Source organism: Crotalus tigris, unplaced genomic scaffold, assembly GCF_016545835.1.
Source record: "Crotalus tigris isolate CLP2741 ecotype Arizona unplaced genomic scaffold, ASM1654583v1 scf7180000017950.1190679, whole genome shotgun sequence".
Classification (NCBI taxonomy): domain Eukaryota; kingdom Metazoa; phylum Chordata; class Lepidosauria; order Squamata; family Viperidae; genus Crotalus; species Crotalus tigris.
The window spans coordinates 273,529-296,806 of record NW_024096740.1 but is presented as its reverse complement, the minus strand read 5'-3'; the positions used below and the strand labels follow the sequence as shown (position 1 = coordinate 296,806).

The following is a 23,278-nucleotide window of genomic DNA, read 5'->3' as shown; positions in this document are numbered from 1 at the left end:
GAGATTTTGTGATTCTCTACCATTCCCAGAAGAAAATATTATTCTCAATTTGTTTTTCATTCTAACAGCAGATAAAAGATTGTAACCAAAGATTTACTGCAAGTCAACTATCAACAGATAACAGAAAATCAGCATAAGGCAGCAGGCGCCAGAAAGAATGAAGGGTGGGAAACTCTTGGATGCCCCGTCAGACACAGGCAGCACTCCAGAAAACCACAAAAAACCCCATCAATGCTCAGAGTGTGGGAAATCCTTTGCTCACAGGTCCCTCCTTTTGACCCACATGAAGGTCCATGTGGGAAGTGGATCCAGTCAAGCTTTGGGGGGTGAGAAATCCTTTTCTGGAAAACACATGGAAAATCTCAGACGCCCCCCCAGACTAAAACCTCATAAATGTGAGGAATGTGACTTATGCTTTGGTCAAAGGTCACACCTTATTACACATCAGAAAACCCACACGGGAGAGAAACTCTATCAGTGTCTGGAATGTGGGAAATTTTTTTCTCAGAAAGCCACCCTCAGAAACCATGAGAGAATTCACACAGGGGAGAAGCCTTACAAATGTTGGGAATGTGGAAAGAGCTTTTCTCAGAATGCAAGTCTTTGGGTCCATGAGAAGGTTCATGCAGGAATAAAATCGTACAAATGTTTTCAGTGTGGGAAATGTTTCACCCGGAGTTCATCTCTTCGGAGTCATGAGAAAACGCACAGAAGGGAGAAAAACGAAAAGTGCCTCGAATGTGGTAAATGTTTTTACCAGAAATCAAACCTGGTGCGACATCATAGACTTCACACCAGAGACAGACCCTATGAATGCCCAGAATGTGAGAAACGATTTATGTATTCTTCTGAACTTCGGAGACACGAGGAGAGGCACAAAGGAGAGTTACGCTATCAATGTGGGGAGTGTGGGAAAAGTTTTAGTTTCCGAAGAGAACTTCAGATTCATCAGAGAATCCACACAGGGGAAAAACCATACAAATGTGGGGAGTGTGGGAAATGTTTTTCACAAAAACAACACCTTGGAACGCATCAGAGGCTCCACACAGGAGAGAAGCCGTACAGATGCGTAGAATGTGGGAAATGTTTTGGTCGAAAGGGAACCCTTTTGACACATCATAAAACCCACACGGGAGAAGTCACATCAATGCAACGAATGTGAACGATTCTATCGTACCTCATCTGCCCTTAAAAGTCATGTGAAAATTCACATAGGGGAAAAAAACTACAAATGTTTAGAATGTGGGAGAACATTTGCTCATGCGTGTTCTCTCAGAAGCCACAGCCGAGTACATACAGGAGAAAAGCCCCATAAATGCTCGGAGTGCAATAAATGTTTTTCTCGGAAAGATACTCTTGTGAGACATCAGAGAATCCACACTGGAGAGAAACCATACAAATGTCTGCAGTGTGGGAAATGTTTTGCCCATCCTTCGTCATTTCGCATACACACCAGAAATCACACAGGATAGTGGCCTTATAAGTGTGTAGAGTGTGAGAAAGCTTTTCATTGTAAATCAGAGTTAAAAATGCATCTGAATGTCCATAGCAGAGATAAACCTCTTCCATTGTGAACGTTGAAAACATTTTTTTTTTCAAAAGTCATATCTTAACGTTAACCAGGAACATCACACAATGACAGAAGGGAAATCCTACTATTGTTTGGTGTGGGGAAAATGTTTTTCCTACTCAAGTAGCCCAGCACAAGTGCAGAGGGGTTAGGGGAGGGGATCTGAGTGGAAGACACCTACCCAGCGACTTGCAGTCTTCCATGCCAGCTTCCCCTTTGACTTTCTGGGGAAGGCAGCGCAGAAGTTGGCAAATGGCAGTCATGTAAAGGTGCTGCTCTAAATGCTTCTAATTATTTTCGTATCTCAGAAACAGAAATATTTGGACTGCAGAGTAAATAAAATTACATTTTATATACAGGAGCTTAAGGTTGTGTTTCTTGGGTTGTGGGTCCAGGGATTGTCTTGCCACAAGGAGGCTTGCTAGCATTCACTAAAATGGAATCCTCCAGAGGTGTGTTAGGCTGGGTTTCTACTCCCATAAAGTCTTGTGGGCTGGACTTGATGGGGATTGTGATCCAACAACTCTGCAGCCTCCAGGCAGGTGATCTGTTCTGAAGGCAGCTAAAGGCAGCTAAATTTGATAATGGCTGAAGCTTTTGAAGACTTCAAATAAGTTTAATATATATTCAAAAGTGAAAGCTTATTCACAGGAAATAGGCACCTGTAAAGCTTGTAATAATTCTGGCTGATTAGAGAGCTGATAAAAGGAATGAAGAGTTAGGCATTTTGCAGACTCAGCTAAAAGTTAGGATGCAAATAGGATATGTATTAGATAACTCCTGCAGCATTCATTAGCCAAGGTTTAGGAATAGGGACGGCTAGAGACCAATAGAATAATTGTTAGATTATTATTGAAACGTTTATTAGATGATATTTCTTATATATCCCGCCTTCTGCTTTAGTGAAAATGTATAAAGCGGTGGTGGCGAACCTATGGCACGCATGCCAGACGCGGCACTCAGAGCCCTCTCTGTGGGCACATGCGCCATGCCCTGGAGATGGCAACCGTCCCTCTTCAACCAGCCGCTCATGGCCAGATGCATCCCAGCACATTGGCCTCTGTGTGCGGGGGGGGGGGGCGATGGTGTCAGGCAGCAGTCGCCCCGGCCCCTGCCTCGCCTTGCCTTGCAACAATGGCACCCCCTGCCCTGCCTCACCTTACCCCATAGGACGAGCCTCCTGCCCACCGCCCCACCCACCAGAGACCCCCCTGGATCTCCCCCAACCCTGTCCGGCCCCCCATGGGAGTCCCTGCCCACGAACAACATTGAGGTGACCACGGCCACACATTCTGCCAAAACCACCACAGCCACGCCCACCCAGTGGGCCACGGCCACCCGGCACCCGGCAATAAATAAGTGGGTTTTGGGTTTGCAGTTTGGGCACTCGGTCTCTAAAAGGTTCGCCATCACTAGTATAAAGCTTTCTTAATTCTATTGTTTGGGGTTCCATGGCATTTTCTACCCAGGACCCTTTTTTCTTGGAGGGCTTCAACAAAAGACAACAAAACCTGCAATTCGTGTCTGTGTTCTTCATCGGCCTCAGCACCAGGCTCAGACCACAATTGGGGACATGTGGGGGGGGGCTAAGGAGGAAGAAGGGGGTCCCCTCAGGGCCCTACAAACAGTTTATAACTCACTGTGTGAAAAGGGGGCAGGGACCCAGCATCCCCAGCCCCTCTCTCTGATTCTGAGCAGAAGGGAAGGGAAGGCAGAAGGGGCAGTGGGGGGGCTGGGTAGACCCTCCAGCAACCGATGGAAACTAATCAAGGAGAGAAGCAACCTAGAACTAAGGAGAAACTTCCTGACAGAACAATTAATCAGTGGAACAACCTGCCTCCAGAAGCAATGAATGCTCCAACATTGGAAGTTTTTAAAAAGAGTCTGGACAGCCATTTGTCCGAAATGGTGTAGGGTTTCCTGCCTGAGCAGGGGGTTGGACTAGATGACCTCCAAGGTCCCTTCCAACTCATCATCATCGTCATCGTTGTTGTTGTTGTTATTATTATTATTATTATTATTATTATTATTATTATTATTATTATTATATGGGATGAGATGCTTTGGGCAGAGGCTTTTAGGAGAGGGGAATCAGAAGGAATTCCGGAAGGAAGGTGAAAGTCTGGCTGAACTGGGAGGAGAAGAGAGGAAGGACACGTTGACAGATGACAAGAAACTTGAAAATTATGTTTGCTTAAATGTGACAGCGCCCACTGGGGGGATGGGGGTGAGGAAGAGGAGGAAGAAAAAAAAGGAAAGAATGGGGAAAAAAAGCAAAGTAAACACCTGCTCGCTCTCTCCGTCCCTCCTGCCCACTCCGGAGAAGCCTTGGGGAGAGACGGGGAAGGGGAGGGAAGACCCTGGAGGGAAGCTGAAGGGACCGGATGGAGCCAGGATGAGGTTCACCCACCAGCAGGGAAGCGTCCTTTGACGGGGCTTCTCCAGGGGCCTTTCTCAACTACACATTTATTTCACTGGAAGAATAATACCGTGTGCATGCAAAACAGATCCCACATTATTGATCTCAGAATTCGATGTGGGCAGATTGCCGGAACTGGCTGCGTCTCTTCTGACCCCCCCCCCTCCAGAGGAGAGGATGATGGTTTGGAGGAAGCGAGGGAAGAGGCGGCCAAAATGCACTTGGGCGAAGATCTGGCCCCGGGTGAGGAGGAGGCGATGCCGGCAGAGACCCCCCCCCCCAATAACATTCCTGGAGGAATCCATAGGCTGGGAAAGGCAGAGGGGGATGGAAGGGGGGGGGTAAAGGCTTTTTGGGACTCGGCTCCCCCCCCCGGGCACAGCAGGGTACTCTTCGCATGGGCAGAGGAACCCGGGAAGCGGATGTCCAGCGGAGGAACGGGGAGTCCCGGCTGGGAAGGTGGAGAGGGGAAGGGAGGGGGGAGGAGCTGAGGCTGCCAAGGGGCGGGGTTGTAAGGCGTGGGCGGAGCCCAGAAGGAGAGCAGAAGCCCCGCCCCCGCCTCTCTCCTCCCACTCGCTGGATCTCCGCCCCCCTCCCCGTCTCGCTTCGCCTTGGCAGGATCGGCGCCGGATCCCTCGGGAGAGGCTTCTGGGTCCCGCTCGGGGCAGGTCGGGCTGCTCCCCCTCCGGCCTTTGGGGCGCCCCTCCCGCCAGGAGAGCTTCTCCCCCCCCCGCCAGGAGAAAGGTAGCTGCGGATCCGCCTCTTCGGCTTGCCGGGTTTTCCTTGGGGAGATTCGGCTCTGGCGTCGCCTGCAGGGAGCGGATCCCTCCCTTCCCTCCAGGGGGGCAAAGGGGGATCCCTCTCCGGGCTGGATCTGCCCCCTCCTCGCCCAGCCAAGGTTCCCCGTGGGGCGGCGGGTGGATCCGGGAGGGAGCTTTTGGGGAAGTTGCTGCAAAAGGTCTCTTTGAGGTCCGTTTGAACAGGAAGCCTCTCAGCTTCCCTTTTCCTCAAGCGCAGCTCCAAAAGCGTAGCAAACGGAGTTTTAAATTTTTTTTTGAGATTTGTAATGTGGTATTAAAACGGGCTGACCTCGTTGCGACAGCGAGGGGGGTCTTTGGGGGAAATCAAAGGTTTAAAAGTCTACAGGTATCATAGGTACCTTGCTCAATAGTAGCAACTATGGGTGGGATCTCGGAGTCCTAGTGTAAATATGAGCCAGCCGTGTGCTGCAGCTGCCAAAAAGGCCAACACAGTGCTAGGCTGCATTAACAGAGGGATAGAATCAAGATCACGTGAAGTATTAATACCACTCTACAATGCCTTGGTAAGGCCACACTTGGAATACTGCATCCAGTTTTGGTCACCACGATGTAAAAAAGATGTTGAGACTCTAGAAAGAGTACAGAGAAGAGCAACAAAGATGATTAGGGGACTGGAGGCTAAAACATATAAGGAACGGTTGCTAGAATTGGGTATGTCTAGTTTAATGAAGAGAAGGAGGAGGGGTGACATGAGAGCCGTGTTCCAATATCTCAGGAGCTGCCCCAAAGAAGAGGGAGTCAAGCTATTCTCCAAAGCACCTGAAGGCAGGACAAGAAGCAACGGGTGGAAACTGATCAAGGAGAGAAGCAACCTAGAACTAAGGAGAAACTTCCTGACAGAACAATTCACCAGTGGAACAATCTGCCTCCAAAAGCGGTGAATGCTCCACCACTGGGAGTTTTTAAGAAGAGACTGGAGAGCCATTTGTCCCAAATGGTGTAGGGTTTCCTGCCTGAGCAGGGGGTTGGACTAGATGACCTCCAAAGTCCCTTTATCATCATCATTATTATTATTATTATTATATTAACTTAATGGACGTCACGTTGTTTTAACCCACAAAAAAAGTTCCTCTTTCTTTGAGCTCAGTGTAAAAGGCTAAAAATAAAATCTTTCCGTTGTATGGTAATATTTACTTTGCTTCCGCTTTAAAAAGCTGAGTAGAATTTCTAAACTTTATATTCTTGTTTTGCCCTGAAGAGGCTGTGATGTGGCAGCCCCTTCTTGGTGGGTGTTTTTCAAAGCACCGAGGAAGTTTTGAGGCCAGCCTTGTGAGCAGGTAATAAAACAAGCCGATGACCAAAAGGCTGCCTTTTCTAATTGTAAATATTTTTTGAAACACCTGCCTGGAATCTTTGTGGCCTTGCAGCCTCCCAAAAGAGCAGGAAAGAGCAGCCCTTTCCACACGCATGCTCTGCCCCATCTGATCTGTCTCATATTCCATTGAGTTTTCCTACTGACAACTCTGCATTGGTCCCTGTTGGACTTCATCTTGCTGGTTTCTTTCATTTTGGCTCATCAAGATCTTCTTGAATCACGATTCTGTCTCCATTATTTTGTATCCTCAACTAATAATTCCACTTTCTCCTCCAGATTATGTTCAGCATTATTCTCGGAATCTGAGCCTCTCGCACTTCTCTTTGCAGGAGACCAGTGAAGATGTGGCTGTGAGCTCCACAGAAGAGAAGGGGGGGGGGCGTTCTTGGATTGGGACCCACCAACCTTTAGCCCAGACTCCGTTCTAGAGAATTTGGAAATTGTGGCCCAGTTGGAGAAGCAGCTTCCTGCACAAAGGGCCAATCGGTGTGGAGAGAGAAACTGGTCAGTGGTGATGGTCATTCCTGGGAAACAAGTGACCCAGAGATCTCTTAGCTGCAACTTTAAAGGTGAGTAAAGTCTTGATTAAATCTTGGTTTGGAGAATAAGCATATATTTTGTTTATAGCTTTATTTCACAAAACAGCAATTCAGAGAAATTGGGATTTGCAGCCAAGGTGCTGAATGAAGGCCTAATGTAGTTCCATTAAGGACTAAAAGTTGAGTGTGTTTCATCAGCCGGTCAGGAATCCATCTAGTGGTGATTCTGTCAATCCCACATTTTTCTATCTTACCAAGAAGTTGGCTGTGGTCCACTTTCTCACCTGCCTTATTGAAGCCCAACTATACTTTGTTGAGAGAGTTTCACCATTTCACTATTTTAGTGGACTAGATCAGTGGTTCTTAACCTTTTTGAACGAATCGCCCCCTTGAGCCAATGAGGAAGTTGTCATCGCCCCCCTCCCCCAACATAACCTCTCAATCACAACATAGGAAATAATTCTTCAATTTATGCAAACACTTTTTTTGTTTTCTTTAAAATTGTTCATCAGGACATATCGATGCAAATAATTTATTTCCAGTCTTTTCCCCATATCTCTCATATTCTGGCCAACGGTGTGCCACTGTATGGGTAGAGGCTGCTGCACAACACGCAGGAAGATAAGCAATGCGTATTTACATATGTACGGCGTTCTGTACTGAAGCTAGCTGGAGGAACATTTGAAAACACAATTCAATCCACTAATAGCGAGCGATCTGATGTTTTTGTACGGCAAATATACAGCCATTCACTGTACGAAAAAGTCTCAAAAGTGTCCCCAAAACTTCTCGCTCCATCGCCCCCATATCGCCCCCTTTTTGTTCCTTCGCCCCCCTGAAAAATAAAATCGCCCCCTGGGGGGCAATATCGCCCAGGTTAAGAACCACTGGACTAGATGACCTCCAAGGTCCCTTCCAACTTTATCATTATTATTATTATAAGAATGTAAAAAGAATGTATGTTAACACTTGATAAATATGGCGGTATATTTGTTGATATGTATGGGGGAGAGTTGGAAAAAATGAAAAAGTTATAAAAAAAGTCATGTCGGGATGGAGCTCATAAGTGCAAAAGTCAGAAGAAGCGGGAAAAAGGGATAGGAATCAGAAATGGGTTCTTTACACTGGCCTCTTTTCTTCCCTTTTGCTTATGCGATGCCTTCGTTTTAGGCATTTCACGTAGTTTGTCCTAGACTTAGGACCACCGTTGGCACTGGAGTCTTTGGTCACTGAGTACTTGGTTTATGAGATGTCACCTGAAAGCCTGGCTCAGTGACTGCAATCCTATTCTCTTGGATGTGGCTGTTAAGCAATTACACATGTCGTTAAGCAGAAGAATGTGGGGTTGTCTGAAGTGGGCAGGAGAGGCCATGTGAGTCCCAGCACAGGCCACGTTTTTTTTTAATAATTTTTTATTTTTCCAAACTCTCCCCCATACATATACCGTAATACTTATCAGATATTAACATACATTCCCTCCACACTCACATACAGATACTTTTAACAAAATGAAATAAACATAAACATAATTTTGGTGTTGCTTGCCCATTTCCCCTTTCACCGTATCCACACTCCTTCTTCTTTACCTTCTTTCTCCCTTTCTTCTCTTCCCTACTTCCCTCTTCCTCTCCTCTCCTTCACCACTCTCCTCCCCTTTCCTCTTCCTCCAACCTTCCTACTTCCTTCTCCCCTCCTTTACTCTTTTCTCTCTCCTCTCCTTTCTTTATCTCTCTTCAGATACAATTCAGGGGTAATGTCCGAGCAACTCCTCTCTCCAAATTTCCCTATCTGTATTATATACAATAAGATTAATACTTCTATTTATCTAACCTTCTTGGTATATACTTCTATAAACATTTATACAGCCTGCAGTTATTCAATACTGTGTCGCCTGGGTCTCCCTCCTTATCTGCTCCTTCTTCTTCCATCTAAATTGATGTTAACTATCTTTTAACTGTATTCTCTTTTCAGCCAATCATAAAAAGTTCCCCAAATTTCATAGTAGTCTGACTCTGTCTTATCTTTAATTGTCATTGTTAGTCTATTCATTTCTGCACATTCCAATATTTTCCCAATCACCTCTCCCTCTGGGGAGGCTTTCAGTGCTTTCCAATTTTGTGCAAACACAATCCTGGAGCACAGGCCACGTTTGACTTCAGGAGGTCCTGGAGAAGCTTAGAGATGCTTTAGGACACGTTGCTTGGAAACATGCGGCTTGGAGAATGGTGCAAGGCTGCAAAGGCCTCCAGTCTGGGGATGAATGCCTCATTTCTTAGTGACAGCGGAGATAGTGGGCTGAAGTGCAGTCCTGGGGTCAGTGGCCACTGGCTGAAATGGCTGAAGGCCCCAGGCTTCCACTTAAGGGCCAGCCCCAGGATTGCTGTCAATCAGGGATGCTTTTGATGACCTGGATGGGGCAACTCAGGCTTCCATGGGTGGCTGCAGCTGTGCATCCCACTTCAGCACCCCCCAACTCATGGCGGAGGGCCTGTGCCTGGTCTCTAGGGCCAGCCCCACCCCCAGACACCCCCACACCCCTTGCCTGGGCCTTCTTCCACTTTAGACCCCTGAAGGATTGTAACCAGAAGTGTGGGATTGTGGCTGTACGTGAAGTGGCCATCTGACCCCTCACATAATTACTACTTCACTGAATGACCAGCATTCCAGTCCCGATTTTCATCCTAAGTTGAGGACTGCCTAAAGCAGTGGTGGCGAACCTATGGCACATGTGCCAGAGGCGGCACTCGGAGCCCTCTCTGTGGGCATACGCCATGCCCCAGAGATGGCAACTGTCCCTCTTCAACCAGCCGCCCGCTAACTTGCCAAGGTCCCACCCAGTGGCCGGATGCATCCCAGCACGGCTGGTTTCCCTCCCCCGTCCCCCCTCCCCTCCTGGCTTCGCATTGTCTCCTTTTCCCGGACACGACCCATTGTATCACCCTCCTCAGCTGTCGGCCATCTGTCCAGCTCAGAGGTGGTTTCTCTAAACTTCTGGTGGCAGGCTGTGGAGCCCCAGAGTGCACTGGTCAAGGGATCGGCAGGCTGTGGCTGCTGACGGACACTGTCGGTCCCCATGCGCTCTCTGGTTTCTGTGTGTGGGGGCCGATGGTGTCAGGCAGCAGCTGCCCCGAGCCCTGCCTCACCTTGCACTGCGACAATGGCACCCTCTCCCTGCCTTGCCTCGCCTCACCCCGCAGGATGAGCCTCCTGCCCACCACCCCACCTGCCAGAGACCCCCTGGATCTCCCCCAAACCTGCCCAGCCCCCACAGGCATCCCTCCCCATGAGCAACATTGAGGTGATCATGCCCACTTTGGCCACACCCACCCAGTCTGCCATGACCATCACAGCCACGCCTACCCAGTGGGCCACATCCCCCTGGCACCCGGTGATAAATAAGTGGGTTTGGGGTTGCAGTTTGGGCACTTGGTCTCTAAAAGGTTCGCCATCACTGGCCTAAAGTTCCAGAGCTTCTTTTTCACCTCGTCATAGGATGAGGACCAAGGAGGAAAAGATAGTCATTAAAAAAGCAGAGAGTTTGCCCCCCAGGGATCTGAGGTGACAAAATCAGTGGAGGTTTTGTCTGGGGTGTCCTGTGGACCACTGACCATGGAAGAGGGTTGGACTGGAAGACCTTCATGCTCCCTTAGAACGCTAAAATTTTGTGATTCTCTACCATTCTGAAAAAGAAATATTATTCTCGTCTTCTTTTCTGTTCCATCATTAGGAAAACAACTGGGACTGAAGATTGACCTGCACGTCAACTATCAACTGATAATAGAAAATCAGCGCAAGGCAGCAGCCGCCAGAACTCATGGAGGGCGGGAAACTCTCGGATCCCCCGTCAGACACAAGCAGCACTCTGAAAAACCACAAAAGAACCCATGAATGCTCAGAGTGTGGGAAATCCTTTGCTCGCCGGTCCCTCCTTTTGACCCACAAGAAGGTCCATGTGGGAAGCGGATCCAGTCAAGGTTTGGAAAGTGAGAAATCCCTTTTTGGAAAAAGGGCCAAAGATCCCAGTAACCCCCCCAAACTAAAATCCTATCAATGTCAGCAATGTGGCGTATATTTTCCTCAGAAGTCCCACCTTCTTAGGCATCAGAAAATCCACACTGGGGAGAAACCCTATCAGTGTCTGGAATGTGGGAAATCTTTCCTTCAGATAGGAAGACTTAAAATCCACGAGAGAATTCACACGGGGGAGAAACCTTACATGTGTTGGGAATGTGGGAAGAGCTTTTCCCAGAAGGGCGGCCTTCGGGCCCACGAGAAGATTCATACCGGAATAAAACCTTACAGGTGCTTTGAGTGTGGAAAAAGTTTCACCGAGAGTTCGTATCTTCGGAAGCATTGGAAAACGCACACGGGGGAGAAAAACGAAAAGTGCCTCGAATGTGGGAAATGTTTTACCTTGAAATCATACTTGGTGCAGCATCAGAGACGTCACACCGGAGAGAGACCCTATGAATGCCCGGAATGTGGGAGACGATTTGTACATTCTTCTGAATTTCATAAACACCAGAGGAGGCACAAAGGGGAGAAACCCTATGAATGTGGGGAGTGTGGGAAAGGTTTTCTTACACAAACAGAGGTTCAGGTTCATCAGAGGATCCACACAGGGGAGAAGCCGTACAAGTGTGGGGAGTGTGAGAAATGCTTTGCCAAAAAGGAAAACCTTGGAAGCCATCGCAGAGTCCACACAGGAGAGAAGCCGTACAGATGCGCAGAATGTGGAAAATGTTTTGTAAGGAAGAGGAACCTTTGGAGACATCATGAAACCCACACAGGGGAGAAGCCATATCAATGCATCGAATGTGGACGATTTTATCATACTGCATCAGCCGTTAGATGTCATGTGGAAACTCACACAGGGGAGAGAAATTACAAATGTTTAGACTGTGGGAGAGCATTTGCTCATTCATGTTCCCTTCTACGTCACAGCCAAATCCACATAGGAGACAAGCCCTATAAATGCTTGGAGTGCAATAAATGTTTTTCTCGGAAAGATTCTCTTTTGATGCATCAGCGAATCCACACTGGAGAGAAACCGTATAAATGCCTGGAGTGTGGGCAATGTTTTGCCCGGACGTCATCACTTTGCAGGCACACCAGAACTCACACAGGGGAGAGGCCTCACAAGTGTGCAGAGTGTGAGAAAACTTTTCATTGTAAATCTCAGCTAAAAATGCATCAAAAAGTCCATAGTAGAGAGAAACCCCTTCAGTTGTGAGGAATGGGGAAAATATTTTTTTAAAAGTCACATAATTCACCAGGAACTTCACACAGTCACAGAAGGGAAATGGTACAGTTCACAATCAGGAAACCAGCGTGGCACACAGGAGACATTTCACAAATGCTTCAGCAGAAATCAAAATTTTATTTCTGATTTTTTTAGTTTTCATTTTAGATATTAAGATTTTGGAGTCCAGAAGAGAAGGAGGAAACTCAGTTTAGACGCCTCAGATCATACGAGGTGATGGAAATTGCCTTGTGATTCCGTTGCACCTCCCAGCCAGCCCAGAGCCCAGGACCTCCTGGTGGTCTCCCATCCAGCACTGCCGAGCTTTCCTGGAGTGGCCAAGGCTGGCCAGGTGTGGCCTCTTAGCTGAGACAAGCACAGTGAAAGGGAGGGTCTCTCTCTGGGTCTGACAAGATGGGGTTAACCAGTGGAACAACCTGCCTCCAGAAGCAGTGAATGCTCCAATACTGGAAGTTTTTAAGAAGAAACTGGACAGCCATTTGTCCGAAATGGTATAGGTTTCCTGCCTGAGCAGGGGGTTGGACTAGATGACCTCCAAGGTCCCTTCCAACTTTATCATTATTATGATGATTATTAAATATGGTGGGAAATAGATAACTCTTAGGAAATAGAATTATATTTAAATAGATAAAGTGTGTATTTTGGATATTATAGTTTGTTATGAAGTGAGATAAGGGAAATTTTGGTTACCCAAAGTCTGAAAATTATAAATATCAAAGGTTAAGTTGGAATATTGATAAGAAATTAAAAATTGAGTAAAAATCAATAAGAGAATATGGATTGTTTATGAAAATTGAATGTAATTAAGATATGTATAAGCTAAAAATTTATTGATAAATGTAATAATGATGTTCTTATTGAATTGATATAATTAGAAATGTACCAACCTGAACATGAGACAGTGATTGTTAAGAGAAAAAGAGACGAAACATTTGATGTTGTAGCCTGAGATTTGCACTAAGATTTTGTTATTGAGCTATTGATTAACTCAGTCACCACGTTGCTTTTTAAATATTCAAATGTAAAATTGGAAAATTAATAAAATATTATTTTTTAAAAAAGAAAAATGATATTTATTTCAGGATTCTGACAAAACCCACCACACACTGAACAATGGATTCAGTTAACGTCTGCAGCTTAATGACCGCTATGAAAAAAGTTGTAAAATTGGGTCCAGGTTACCTGGTGACCTGCTTTCCCATGGTCATGATCGTCGTAACTCGAGGACTGTATGTACCTGTGACCCCAAGGATCTCCACAATTGGGCGTCACCCCTTTGGGTCTTCAGTTGATCCCTTCTCACCACTCGAAACAACTCACTCTGGTGAAGACACTGAGTCTCGCGTCCATGGAGGGCTGCTCTTTATGTCCATTTCCCAATGTTTATTGTATCTCTGGTCCCAGATGCTGTTCCCAAGGGGGATCTACCCAGATCCCTTCCAGCATGAATCTTCTCCATCCAGAGAAGCTTCGAGTAAGGATTTGGCCTTCTATCAATTCTCTGGAGAGCAATCAGGATGGAGCTGCGGCTGAATCTTTTCCCGCAGTATTTATAAGGTCTGCCTCCCATGTGAATTCTCGGCTTGAGCAGGAAGACTTGGCTTCTCACAAGATTCTCATTGCAACCCAAACCATCATCCAGCTTCTCCACCTTGCGCAACCTCTGATAGCTTGTTCTTCAAGGGAAGGTCTTCCTGCTCTCTGGGCATTGATAGGGTGCCTCCCCCCCCCTCGGAAAGCTCTGTGCTGCCAAGACACCCCCTCCCCCCAAACTGCTTCTCCAGGCTCATATTCCATCACAGGTAGAAAGGCGGCGAAGGAAAGCAGATATTAACTAACCAGGATCAAAGTCTACAAAAGGAAGAGGTTGTTGCAAAGAGATTTAAAGTTGCTTGCCTGTTTTTAGAAAGGAAAGAAAAAATGCCACCAGGCCTTGAAGCTGGATCTCAGCTCCTCAAAGGGAGGCTAAATCAGGAAACAAAACCCTAAAGAATTATAGAACTCCCTTTTATTGACGGAGGCTAGAGGAACATAAACTTAAGATCAGAATATTCAGATATTCCCTGTGACCTTCTACGCAAGCGAAAATTGGACTTTGAAGAAGCAGGACAGGAAGAGGGTGGACAGGTCTTGAACTTTGGTGTTTGGGAAAGCTCTTGAGGTGATCATGGACAACCAAAAAAACAGAAACATGGATCACACAAGAAACCAACCAGAATTCTTACTCCAGGAATTAATAGACCAGGCTCAAACTGTCATCAATCAGAGATTGCCTGGAACAATGTTTGCTTTAAAGAAAAGGCTTTGATGCTGAGAAAGATGGGGGGAATGAGGAGAAGGGGGCAACCAGGGGGGTTATCCAGGCAAAGTGGTGATAGAGGATCCATTGGGGGACCTGAAGGATCCGGTTGGGGATAGAGATCATTCTGGAGAAGGTTTATCATGCAGTTGGTAGGAATCGACACAGATTTGATGACACAGAATAACCAAAACCTTTGGCCCGTTTCATCATACAGGTGGTCGTCTTACTACCACAATAGAGCCTAAACTTTTTGTTACTAAGCGAGATAGTGAGTTTTGCCCCATTTTAGGACCTTTCTTGCCAAAGTTGTTAAGTGAATCACTGCACTTGTTAAGACAGCGACATAGTTGTTAAATGAATCTTGCTTCCCCTTGACTTTGCTTGTCAGAAAGTTGCAAAAAGTGACCACACAACCCTAGGACACTCCCACCGTCATAAAGAGGAGTCAGCTGCCAATTGTCTGAATTTTGATCACGTGACCATGGGGATGCTGCAATGGCTATAAGTGTGGAAAAATGGTCATTGTTGCTTTCTTCAGTGCCATTGTAACTTTGAACAGACACTAAATGAACTGTTGTAAGTCGAGGACTAGCTGCACACTCTTTAACTTGTTTTTTGTCCATTTCAGTTTTTAGAAAAAGCTGATACCTTTTAGCCATTTCATGGTCATCATTTGCACATACAGGACTTCAGTTTCAAATTCTGTCTCCCAATAGGTTGTGTGTAATTCCAAGTGTCCTTTTGTACACTTTCAATCTTTCTCTCAACTCCACAGAGAAAAACTGTGTGAAATTAAATCCCTCTGCTGATCTCCTGACTTCCCCTTGTATTCTCCCACGTTCCTTTTTTCTAACAACTCTCCATAGGTGACCGTTCCCCTTTGCCTGCTCTTTTCCTTTCCCATACATGGCCTTCCTCTGCCAGGGCTTTCTCGGGCACCCGCCAGACTTACATCCCTTCCGTATTCTCAATGCATCACTTCCATCACGAGGATTGTTGAGGTTGTACCACATAAAAACCAAGCCACCCAAACTTCAGCTCCTGCTCTTGTTATTTTAAAATTCTCTTATTTCTCAGCAAAGCTCATTCTTTTTGTCCAGACCAAAGAGGCTGCAAAGGAGAATTTCCAAATCAGACTATCTCCTTTTCTTTGCATCCTGAAGAGTTTTAAATTAAACTCTTGGTTTTTCTCTCGGCATACAAACCTAGATTGCTTAAGGCAGTGATGGCGAACCTTTTAGATTCCGAGTGCCCAAATTGCAACCCAAAACCCACTTATGTATAGCTGGGTGGGCGTGGCCCATTGGGTGGGCATGGCCCATTGGGTGGACGTGGCTGCAGTGGTAACAGCAGACTGGGTGGAACTAAAAAGTTCAACCAATTCAGTTCCACCTTTGCGAGATCTTTTTTTTTTTCTCACAAGAAGTTGAAATTGATTGATTGATTGAACCTTTTTTTTTTTTCCGGCCTAAACCGAAAAGGTTTTGTACAACACAGCTCAGGGCCTAGGACTGGGGCGACAGCGCACGTGCCCACAGAGAAGGTTCTGCATGCCACCTGTGGCCCGCATCCATAGGTTTGTCACCACGGACTTAGGGTTACGTCACTATGAACTCGGAGAGCAAAAGGGGCATTGCCAACAAATTCGGAGTGCTTGGGTATAGTTAGCAGGGCACTGAGTTTTCTAGCCTGACCTATCTATCTTTCGTGGTAAAATACATGGGAAAATCCCATTGGAGGAAAACTCCACTTAGGGTTAGGTCACCATGAACTCAGAGAGCAAAATGGCCATCGCCAACAAATTTGGAGTGCTTGGGTATGGTTAGGAGGACACTGACATTTCTAGGTTGCCCCGCTATAGTTTCCTGGTAAAATACATGGGAAAATCCCATTGGAGGAAAATTCCACTTAGGGCAGTGATGGCAAACCTTTTAGAGACCGAGTGCCCAAACTGCAGACCAAAACCCACTTATGTATCTTTGGATGCTGGGTGGGTGTGGCCAATTGGGTGGGCGTGGCTGCGGTGGTAAGGGCAGACTGGGTGGAACTAAAAAGTTCAATCAATCAATTCTAACTTTGCAAGATCTTTTTTTCCCCTGCAAAAAGTTGAAACTGACTGATTGAACCTTTTTTTTTCTTTGCACACAACGGTGGAGGCCTAAAGTGAAAAGGTTTTATAAAACCCAGCTGAAGGACTAGGGCTGGGGTGATGGCGCCCTTGCCATAGGTTTGACACCCCTGGCTTAAGGGGTGCATCTATTATTTAGAGAGGTATTTTTTAAAACAGAAACATCATGAAAGTAGGTAATACATTCATTTTTAATCACAGAAATTCTCCCCAACAATTGTAATTTCCCCATCTTAACACATCCTTCTTGATTTCATCCCACGCCTTAACATAATTATTTTGATATACAATTTGTATTTTAAAATAATGCTCAGGTTTCTCACTCTTGCGTCATTTCTTCAAAACACTTTTTTCCCATCCATTCTATTTGCTCTCCCATTTTCATGCTTACTTTGCCATCTTTGTCTTTCAGCTATTCATTTTAAAACCAGCTAATGACCAAAACAAAAATATTAATTTTTCCATTAATATTTTTGTTCCTTACAAAAAAGTTTTCCAAAATTACTACAAAATTATCAGCAAATGCTCTTCTTTTCCCCAGGCTTCTGTCTGCTGTGCTGTAGGATATTGATTCCATGTTTCTATTTATTTCCTGAATTTGTTAATCCTACCCAACCCCAAAAAGACTCTCGGTCACTTAGCACTGTTGGAGTTATTTGGATTATCTGGCCTGTTAGGATGAGTCATCAGCTGCAGCAGGCCAAGGTATAAGGAAGTCGGAAGTAAAAAAGGTTGGGGTCAACAAAAGAAGTGCCGTGCGGTGCAAAGGAATGTGTTTGGTGTTTTGTTGGTGCCGGGTGTAACAGCTGTATAGGAGCGTGTGCAAAACAAAGCTGTAGCACGTGTAATATGCTAATATGCTGTGTCATAACAAATGTGGTTGGTGTAAGGTGGTCACCAGGTGCATATAAACCCGCCTTCTGGTAACACAATAAAAGGGATGCTTCGGCTTTGTTCGGAGCTCCCATCCCGAGGAAACCACGTGTTCGTGTCTGTTCTTCTACACTCATGGGAGACCCACTGGGCGCGTGAAAACCCACAACTGGTGACCCCGACGTGATTTGGTACCCTCTTACTCACTCAGCGGAAGAGCTTACTGCAACTCAGGGCCAGTCGTCAGGGCTAGACGAAGCACCCTCCCAAAACATTACCGTGAGTATGGGGACAGGATTCTCTAAGCCTCAGGTTGTGCACCTCTCAGAACTTAGGGAATTGACCAAGTCATCAATAATTGTTTTGAAAAACAATGGGAAAGATTTGCCGCTTCCCACTAAAGGGGATTTGATCCTTCTCTTAAAATATGTATATCAAAATTGCCTTGTATATCCCGAAGGAGGATCCCTAAAAGTGTCAGTATGGGTTAAATTAGGAAAGTATTTTCATGAATCCCCTCGAGCCCCTCCAAAAATTTTGTCTACATGGCGAATTGTAATTGAATGTCTCCAAATTCATGAAGATGCCATGAAAACAGAGAAGGGGAGGGTAGACCCCCCTCCTGCCTATAACTCTGAAAAGCCTGTAGACCCCCCGCCTGCTTATGACTCTGAAAAGCCCGATGATTTAAAAAAGGGACAGAGTGCAGAAGAAAAATCCTCTTTGGCAGTTTATCAAGCCGATGTGCCTTTTGAACCATTCGCGCCAATGAAGGAGGGAGGAAAAGAACAAAGGAACACTAACGTGCTGCCTTCCCCTGCCAGCGCCATCTCCAGGGCACTGGCCGAAGCGCATGAAAAAGGGGAACTGCAACCTGAAGAATATCAATTTTGCGCGCCTGTTTTTATTGATCCAATCACAGGCAATCGCAGATATGAAACAATTCCTATAAAAAAAATTAGAGAAATTAAACAAGCTGCATCAAGTTATGGGATTTCTAGCCATTATACCTTGGGTCTGATAGGTCACATGGCTTCTAGTTTTTATTTGTTGCCTGAAGATTGGAAAGGGCTATTCCATATGATTTTAACATCTTCACAATATGTGGTTTGGGAATCGGAATGGAAAAAGGAATGTCAAAAGATCGTTTTAGCTTGGCAGGGCTGTAATCCACCAACAGTAGACCAGTTAACAGGGAATGGAAATTTTAGTTACCTGGGCGCTCAACAAGCCATGAACCCTTTGTTCTATTCTCATGCAGCCCTCGCAGCAAAAGCTGCCCTAACTCGGGTGATGATCCAGAGGGGAACAAAAGGCTCTTTTGTAAAGATTTTTCAAGGGCCTAATCAGCCCTATGGGGAATTTGTGGATCAGTTACAAAAGGCCATATCTAGGGAAATCACAAATGAAATAGCCCAAAAGGAATTGTTTAAAAAACGTGCCTTTGAAAATGCCAATGAGGACTGTAGACCGGTCCTGCAGCCCTTAATGAGCAAACCTGATGCAGGATTGGCAGACTATATTCAAGCCTGTAGAATTGTGGGGACCAATGCATTTAACATGGAAACTTTGGCTATGGCCTTGCAAAAAGCAGGAAGTAATAATGGGCAACCTGAGGGTAAAGCTGGTAACTGTTTTAATTGCGGGAAGCATGGGCATTTTAAAAATCAGTGCCGGGCCCCAGGGGGGGCACTAATAAAAGCAGGGGAGTGGGAGCCAGACCAAAAACTGTTTGCCCGCGCTGTAAAAAGGGGTTTCACTGGGCAAACCAGTGTCGCTCCAACCCTATGCCCGCTGATTCCCAGAAACCGGGAAACTAGAGCTGGGGCATTCAGCTAGCCCCGCCTCAAAGGCTGAATCTTATCATTTTGTCCTGGTGGCCTCCGAGACAATAACCACAGGCTTATCCGGGCTGTCGTATTTTTTGCCAATCCGGCCGTCTGTCCCTTTTCCCCGATTGTGACACCCCTCTGTTAGTGTTTCCTCACCGTGACTTTATTATGCAGGGAGTAACGGCTATGCCATTTTTGAAAGACCCAGCTGACTTTACATCAGTCGCTTTAGCATTTACCCCTAACACTCTCATGACTGTGCTCGAGGGAACAGTAGTGGCAACTGCCGTCCCTGTGCCCCAACAACCACAAGTTTTGGCAATTGAGCAAGAAATTCAAAAGTTCCGCCCCTCTATGGCCTTTCAAGTCAATGGACGCTCCTTTTTTGGTATTCTAGATACCGGAGCTGATGTATCGGTCATAAAAGAGGAGGAGTGGCCCTCTGAGTGGCAGACCGACAGCGCACCGTCGGTTCGGGGAGTGGGAGGAATCCGGCACGCACGTGTGAGCAAACACTGGCTTTCTGTGACCTCGGAAGAAACATCAGTCACTGGCCACATTAAACCTGTCATTCTTCCATTTCATATTAATCTGTGGGGTCGGGACTTGATGAGTCAGTTCAATGCAAAATTAATTTTGGATTAAGATGTCTCAATTAATAAAGTTAAACCTCTTGACTGACACCCCAGTTTGGGTGGATCAGTGGCCTTTAACCAAAGAAAAATTAGCCGCTCTGGTGCAATTGGTAGATCAACAATTAGAGTTAAAACACATTGAACCCTCATTGAGTCCTTATAATACTCCGGTGTTTGTCATAAAGAAAAAATCTGGAAAATGGAGAATTTTAAGCGATCTTAGAAATATCAATAAGATCATTCGCCCCATGGGGGCGCTCCAATGCGGTTTACCTAATCCTAATTTGATACCAAAAGACTATGACCTTATGGTTATAGATCTAAAAGATGCATTTTTCTCTATTCCACTACACCCAGAGGACAAACACTTATTTGCCTTTACTGTGCCTAAAATGAATAACTCCAAGCCCACGGCCAGATATCAATGGACTGTCTTGCCTCAAGGGATGCTAAACAGTCCTACAATGTGTCAATATGTTGTCAATCAGGTTTTAAGACCATATCGGGAAAAGTTTCCTCATTTTAAAATTTACCATTATATGGATGATATTTTAGTGGCAGCTCCAGGGCCCTCAGGTACAGTCTCAGCAACCTTGCCTGTTCTAACCTCCATTTTTCAAACAAATGGGTTTTTTATTTCACCTGAAAAAATTCAGCTTAAACACCCCTTTCTGTACTTGGGCCACAAGCTTTTGGCCTCACACGCTGAGCCTCAGCTGTCTAAGTTGTGTCTTCCGCCATGCCCGACCTTAGTCCAACTTCAACAATATTTAGGATCAATTAATTGGGCCCGTCCTTATATGGGACTAACCACCTCTCAATTGGCTCCATTGTTCTCTGCTCTTACGCAGGGAAAAAATCCAGGAGATAAGATCGTGTTAACTCAACAACAACTTAAAACTTGTGACATCATTCAGCATGCATTGTCAAAAGTATGGGTCGATCGTGTTCAGCCCGATATGCCTTTTTCTATGCTAATTTTTAACACTGTTGACCTTCCTACGGCAGCTTTGGCTCAGATCGTGTCTAATATAAAAATGGTGATTGTAGAATGGATCCACTTATCTCACACCCCGAAGAACACCATTTCACAGAAACATACACTCTTTGCTCAGCTTATAACAAAATCTCGCTTTAGGGCAAAGGCTTTAGGGGGTGTTGAACCGTCCTTTTTATATATCCCTTGTTCGCTAACGGCTTGGGAAAGTTTGTTGGCCAATTATGAATCTTTGCAGCAAGCACTTGCTGATTGGCCAGGAGAAGTGTCTTGTCATCCACCATCAGATCCTCGCATTTTTTTATTAAAAACAGTCCCATTTAAATGGCAATCTCCTTGTGCTTCTTTCCCTTTAAAAGAAGCAATAACGGTGTTTGCCGACGGCAGCAAGACTCATGGAGCCTGTGCTTGGAAAGAGGAGGGTAAGTGGCATACAAAAATCACCCCCCCCCAGACGTCAGCTCAGCGCTCTGAGCTAGTGGCGGCCACAATGGCATTTTTTCATTTTAAAGATCAACCCTTTAATCTGATTCTGGACAGTTTATATGTTACTCAAATTGTCAAAACCATTTTTGACTCATATTTGGCACCGAATGTCTCTATGGATCTGTTAACATTATTTTTGGACTTGCAACATCTCATAAACGATAGGAAGCACCCATTTTTTGTTGCCCATATTCGTAGCCATCAGCCTTTTCCAGGCCCACTCCAAGAAGGCAATGATGTTGCCGATGCTGCCGCCTCACAAACACCTCTTAATATGCCACTCACCTTTTTAACCCCCTGGGAAAGTCACTCCTATTTCCATCAGAATAAGAAAGCATTAATCAAACAATTTAATCTTTCAGCTGCTGAAGCTGCTGCCATCGTTCAGCAATGTCCAACCTGTAGCAAGCAAGCACACTCAATACCACTTGGAGTAAATCCTCATGGCTTGGAGAGCTGTCAAATTTGGCAAATGGATGTTACTCAATATCCTCCTTTTGCCCCGTGGAAACATCTTCATGTTTCTATTGATACATATTCTGGCTTCATTATGGCTTCCCCCCAGCGGGGTGAGGCCACTAAACATGTTATCAATCACTGTATTCGGTCATTTGCACTGTTGGGACGCCCCAAAGAACTTAACACAGACAACGGACCTGCTTATATTAGCTCTGCTTTTGCAGAATTCTGTACAAAATGGTCCATTGTTCATAAATTTGGCATTCCGTATAATAGCCAAGGTCAAGCCTTGGTTGAGCGAGCAAATCAAACATTAAAAACAGCTCTCAATCGATATTTAAATGAAAAGGGGAAAATTGCCCCTGGCCTCCCAGCAGTGCAAAACATCCTTAACTTGTGCCTTTATACACTGAACTTTTTAAATCTGACGGGTGATCCATCATCAACAGCTGCCTCTCGTCATTTTTCAACAGTCCCTCCCCCTACTTCAAGACCTCCAGTTTACTATCGACGGCTTCCAGACCCCACGTGGAAAGGTCCTGCAGAGCTTATTACCTGGGGGAGAGGCTACGCTGCGGTAGATGATCATGGCAAAATCATTTGGACTCCAGCTCGCTGTGTTCGCCCTTATTTGGTTCAATCTCCACCATCCTAACCAGACATCAGACGACCATGGACCCTGGGCTCACAACTCTTTTATGAAAGATGTGCAGAATATTTCTCGTCTTTTGAACAAGACTGAGTGTTGGATGTGCATGCATATTCCAACCCTGGAGGAGGGAGGACTTTTTATGCATGCGGTGCCTTTTAATACAACTGGTTGGAAACAATTTCCCCGGTCGAGAGGGACCCTTTCCAATGCTATGGTGAACTATACGGTATACACAATAGGAAGCAGAATCCAGGAAAAGGCAGCGTTTTGTTGGGAATATATGAACACCGCTAAAAACTCTGTTTTAGTAGACAGATACCCATATTGTGACATCACATTTCAACTTTCAAACAACATGACTAGACCACATCCCGTTAAGAAAATTCCTCTTTTTGAATCCCTTGATGATTTTTCTGATTATATGTGTACCCATCAAAAAACTGGATGCTCGCTATCAACAGGATGTCACCCCGGCAACACAGACACGATGTCCACACTCTTCCTTTGCAGTATTGTAAGAGCCATGGTTCGCCAAACTGTGCAAAGCTCCAACATGACTACAAATATATTAAGTAATGTATGGATGCTTTGTGGCCGGCGGGCATATCAACGTATACCTCCACGGTGGTCCGGCCGTTGTACATTGGGCTTTCTTGCTCCCTCAGTTTTTGTGTCAGATCAGCCACCTTCAGGCCGTTTGCGCAATCAAAGAGATCTAAAAAATGGCCTGGGAGGACCCGGCAGTACAGGAACACAAGTTGCACGATCTATATTTCCATCTATGGGGGTAGCCATGAATTACAGAGACATCTATGCATTAAATAACTGGACTAGGCACATGTTCAATGCTACCATTCAGACTACCAAATTGTTAAACAAGGAAGTGGCAGAAATACGAGAGATTGTTCTGCAAAACCGTTATGCTTTAGACATTATCCTTGCCTCGAAAGGAGTATGTGCCTTAATCCATTCTCATTGTTGTGTTTA

The 23,278-nt window shown here is 45.6% G+C and overlaps 2 protein-coding genes across 2 annotated transcripts in view; both read left to right on the top strand.

Moving 5' to 3' along the window:
- Positions 1 to 157: 157 nt before the first annotated feature.
- Positions 158 to 1,895, top strand: LOC120308833 (zinc finger protein 2-like). The gene is made up of 3 exons (XM_039345372.1): positions 158 to 923; positions 1,050 to 1,069; positions 1,140 to 1,895. The coding sequence occupies exons 1-3, from the start codon at positions 158 to 160 to the stop codon at positions 1,470 to 1,472; spliced, it is 1,119 nt and encodes a 372-aa protein (XP_039201306.1). The 3' UTR covers positions 1,473 to 1,895.
- Positions 1,896 to 4,532: 2,637 nt separating this feature from the next.
- The window catches only part of LOC120308832 (zinc finger protein 208-like), a 31,298-nt gene continuing 12,552 nt past the window's right edge, over positions 4,533 to 23,278 (top strand). The window contains exons 1-3 of the mRNA XM_039345371.1: positions 4,533 to 4,733; positions 6,455 to 6,694; positions 10,392 to 11,893. Coding sequence (XP_039201305.1) covers positions 10,479 to 11,893 — 1,415 coding nt within the window. The 5' untranslated portion in view covers positions 4,533 to 4,733; positions 6,455 to 6,694; positions 10,392 to 10,478. The remainder of the gene's footprint in view (positions 4,734 to 6,454; positions 6,695 to 10,391; positions 11,894 to 23,278) is intronic.

Excerpts from the sequence above, each read along its gene's own strand:
- LOC120308833 (XM_039345372.1), top strand. The coding sequence starts at position 158 with ATGAAGGGTGGGAAACTCTTGGATGCCCCGTCAGACACAGGCAGCACT. Across the intron at positions 924-1,049 it reads GGAGTGTGGGAAAAGTTTTA|GAGAGAAGCCGTACAGATGC; the intron begins GTTTCCGAAGAG and ends GGCTCCACACAG. Across the intron at positions 1,070-1,139 it reads GAGAGAAGCCGTACAGATGC|TCACATCAATGCAACGAATG; the intron begins GTAGAATGTGGG and ends ACACGGGAGAAG.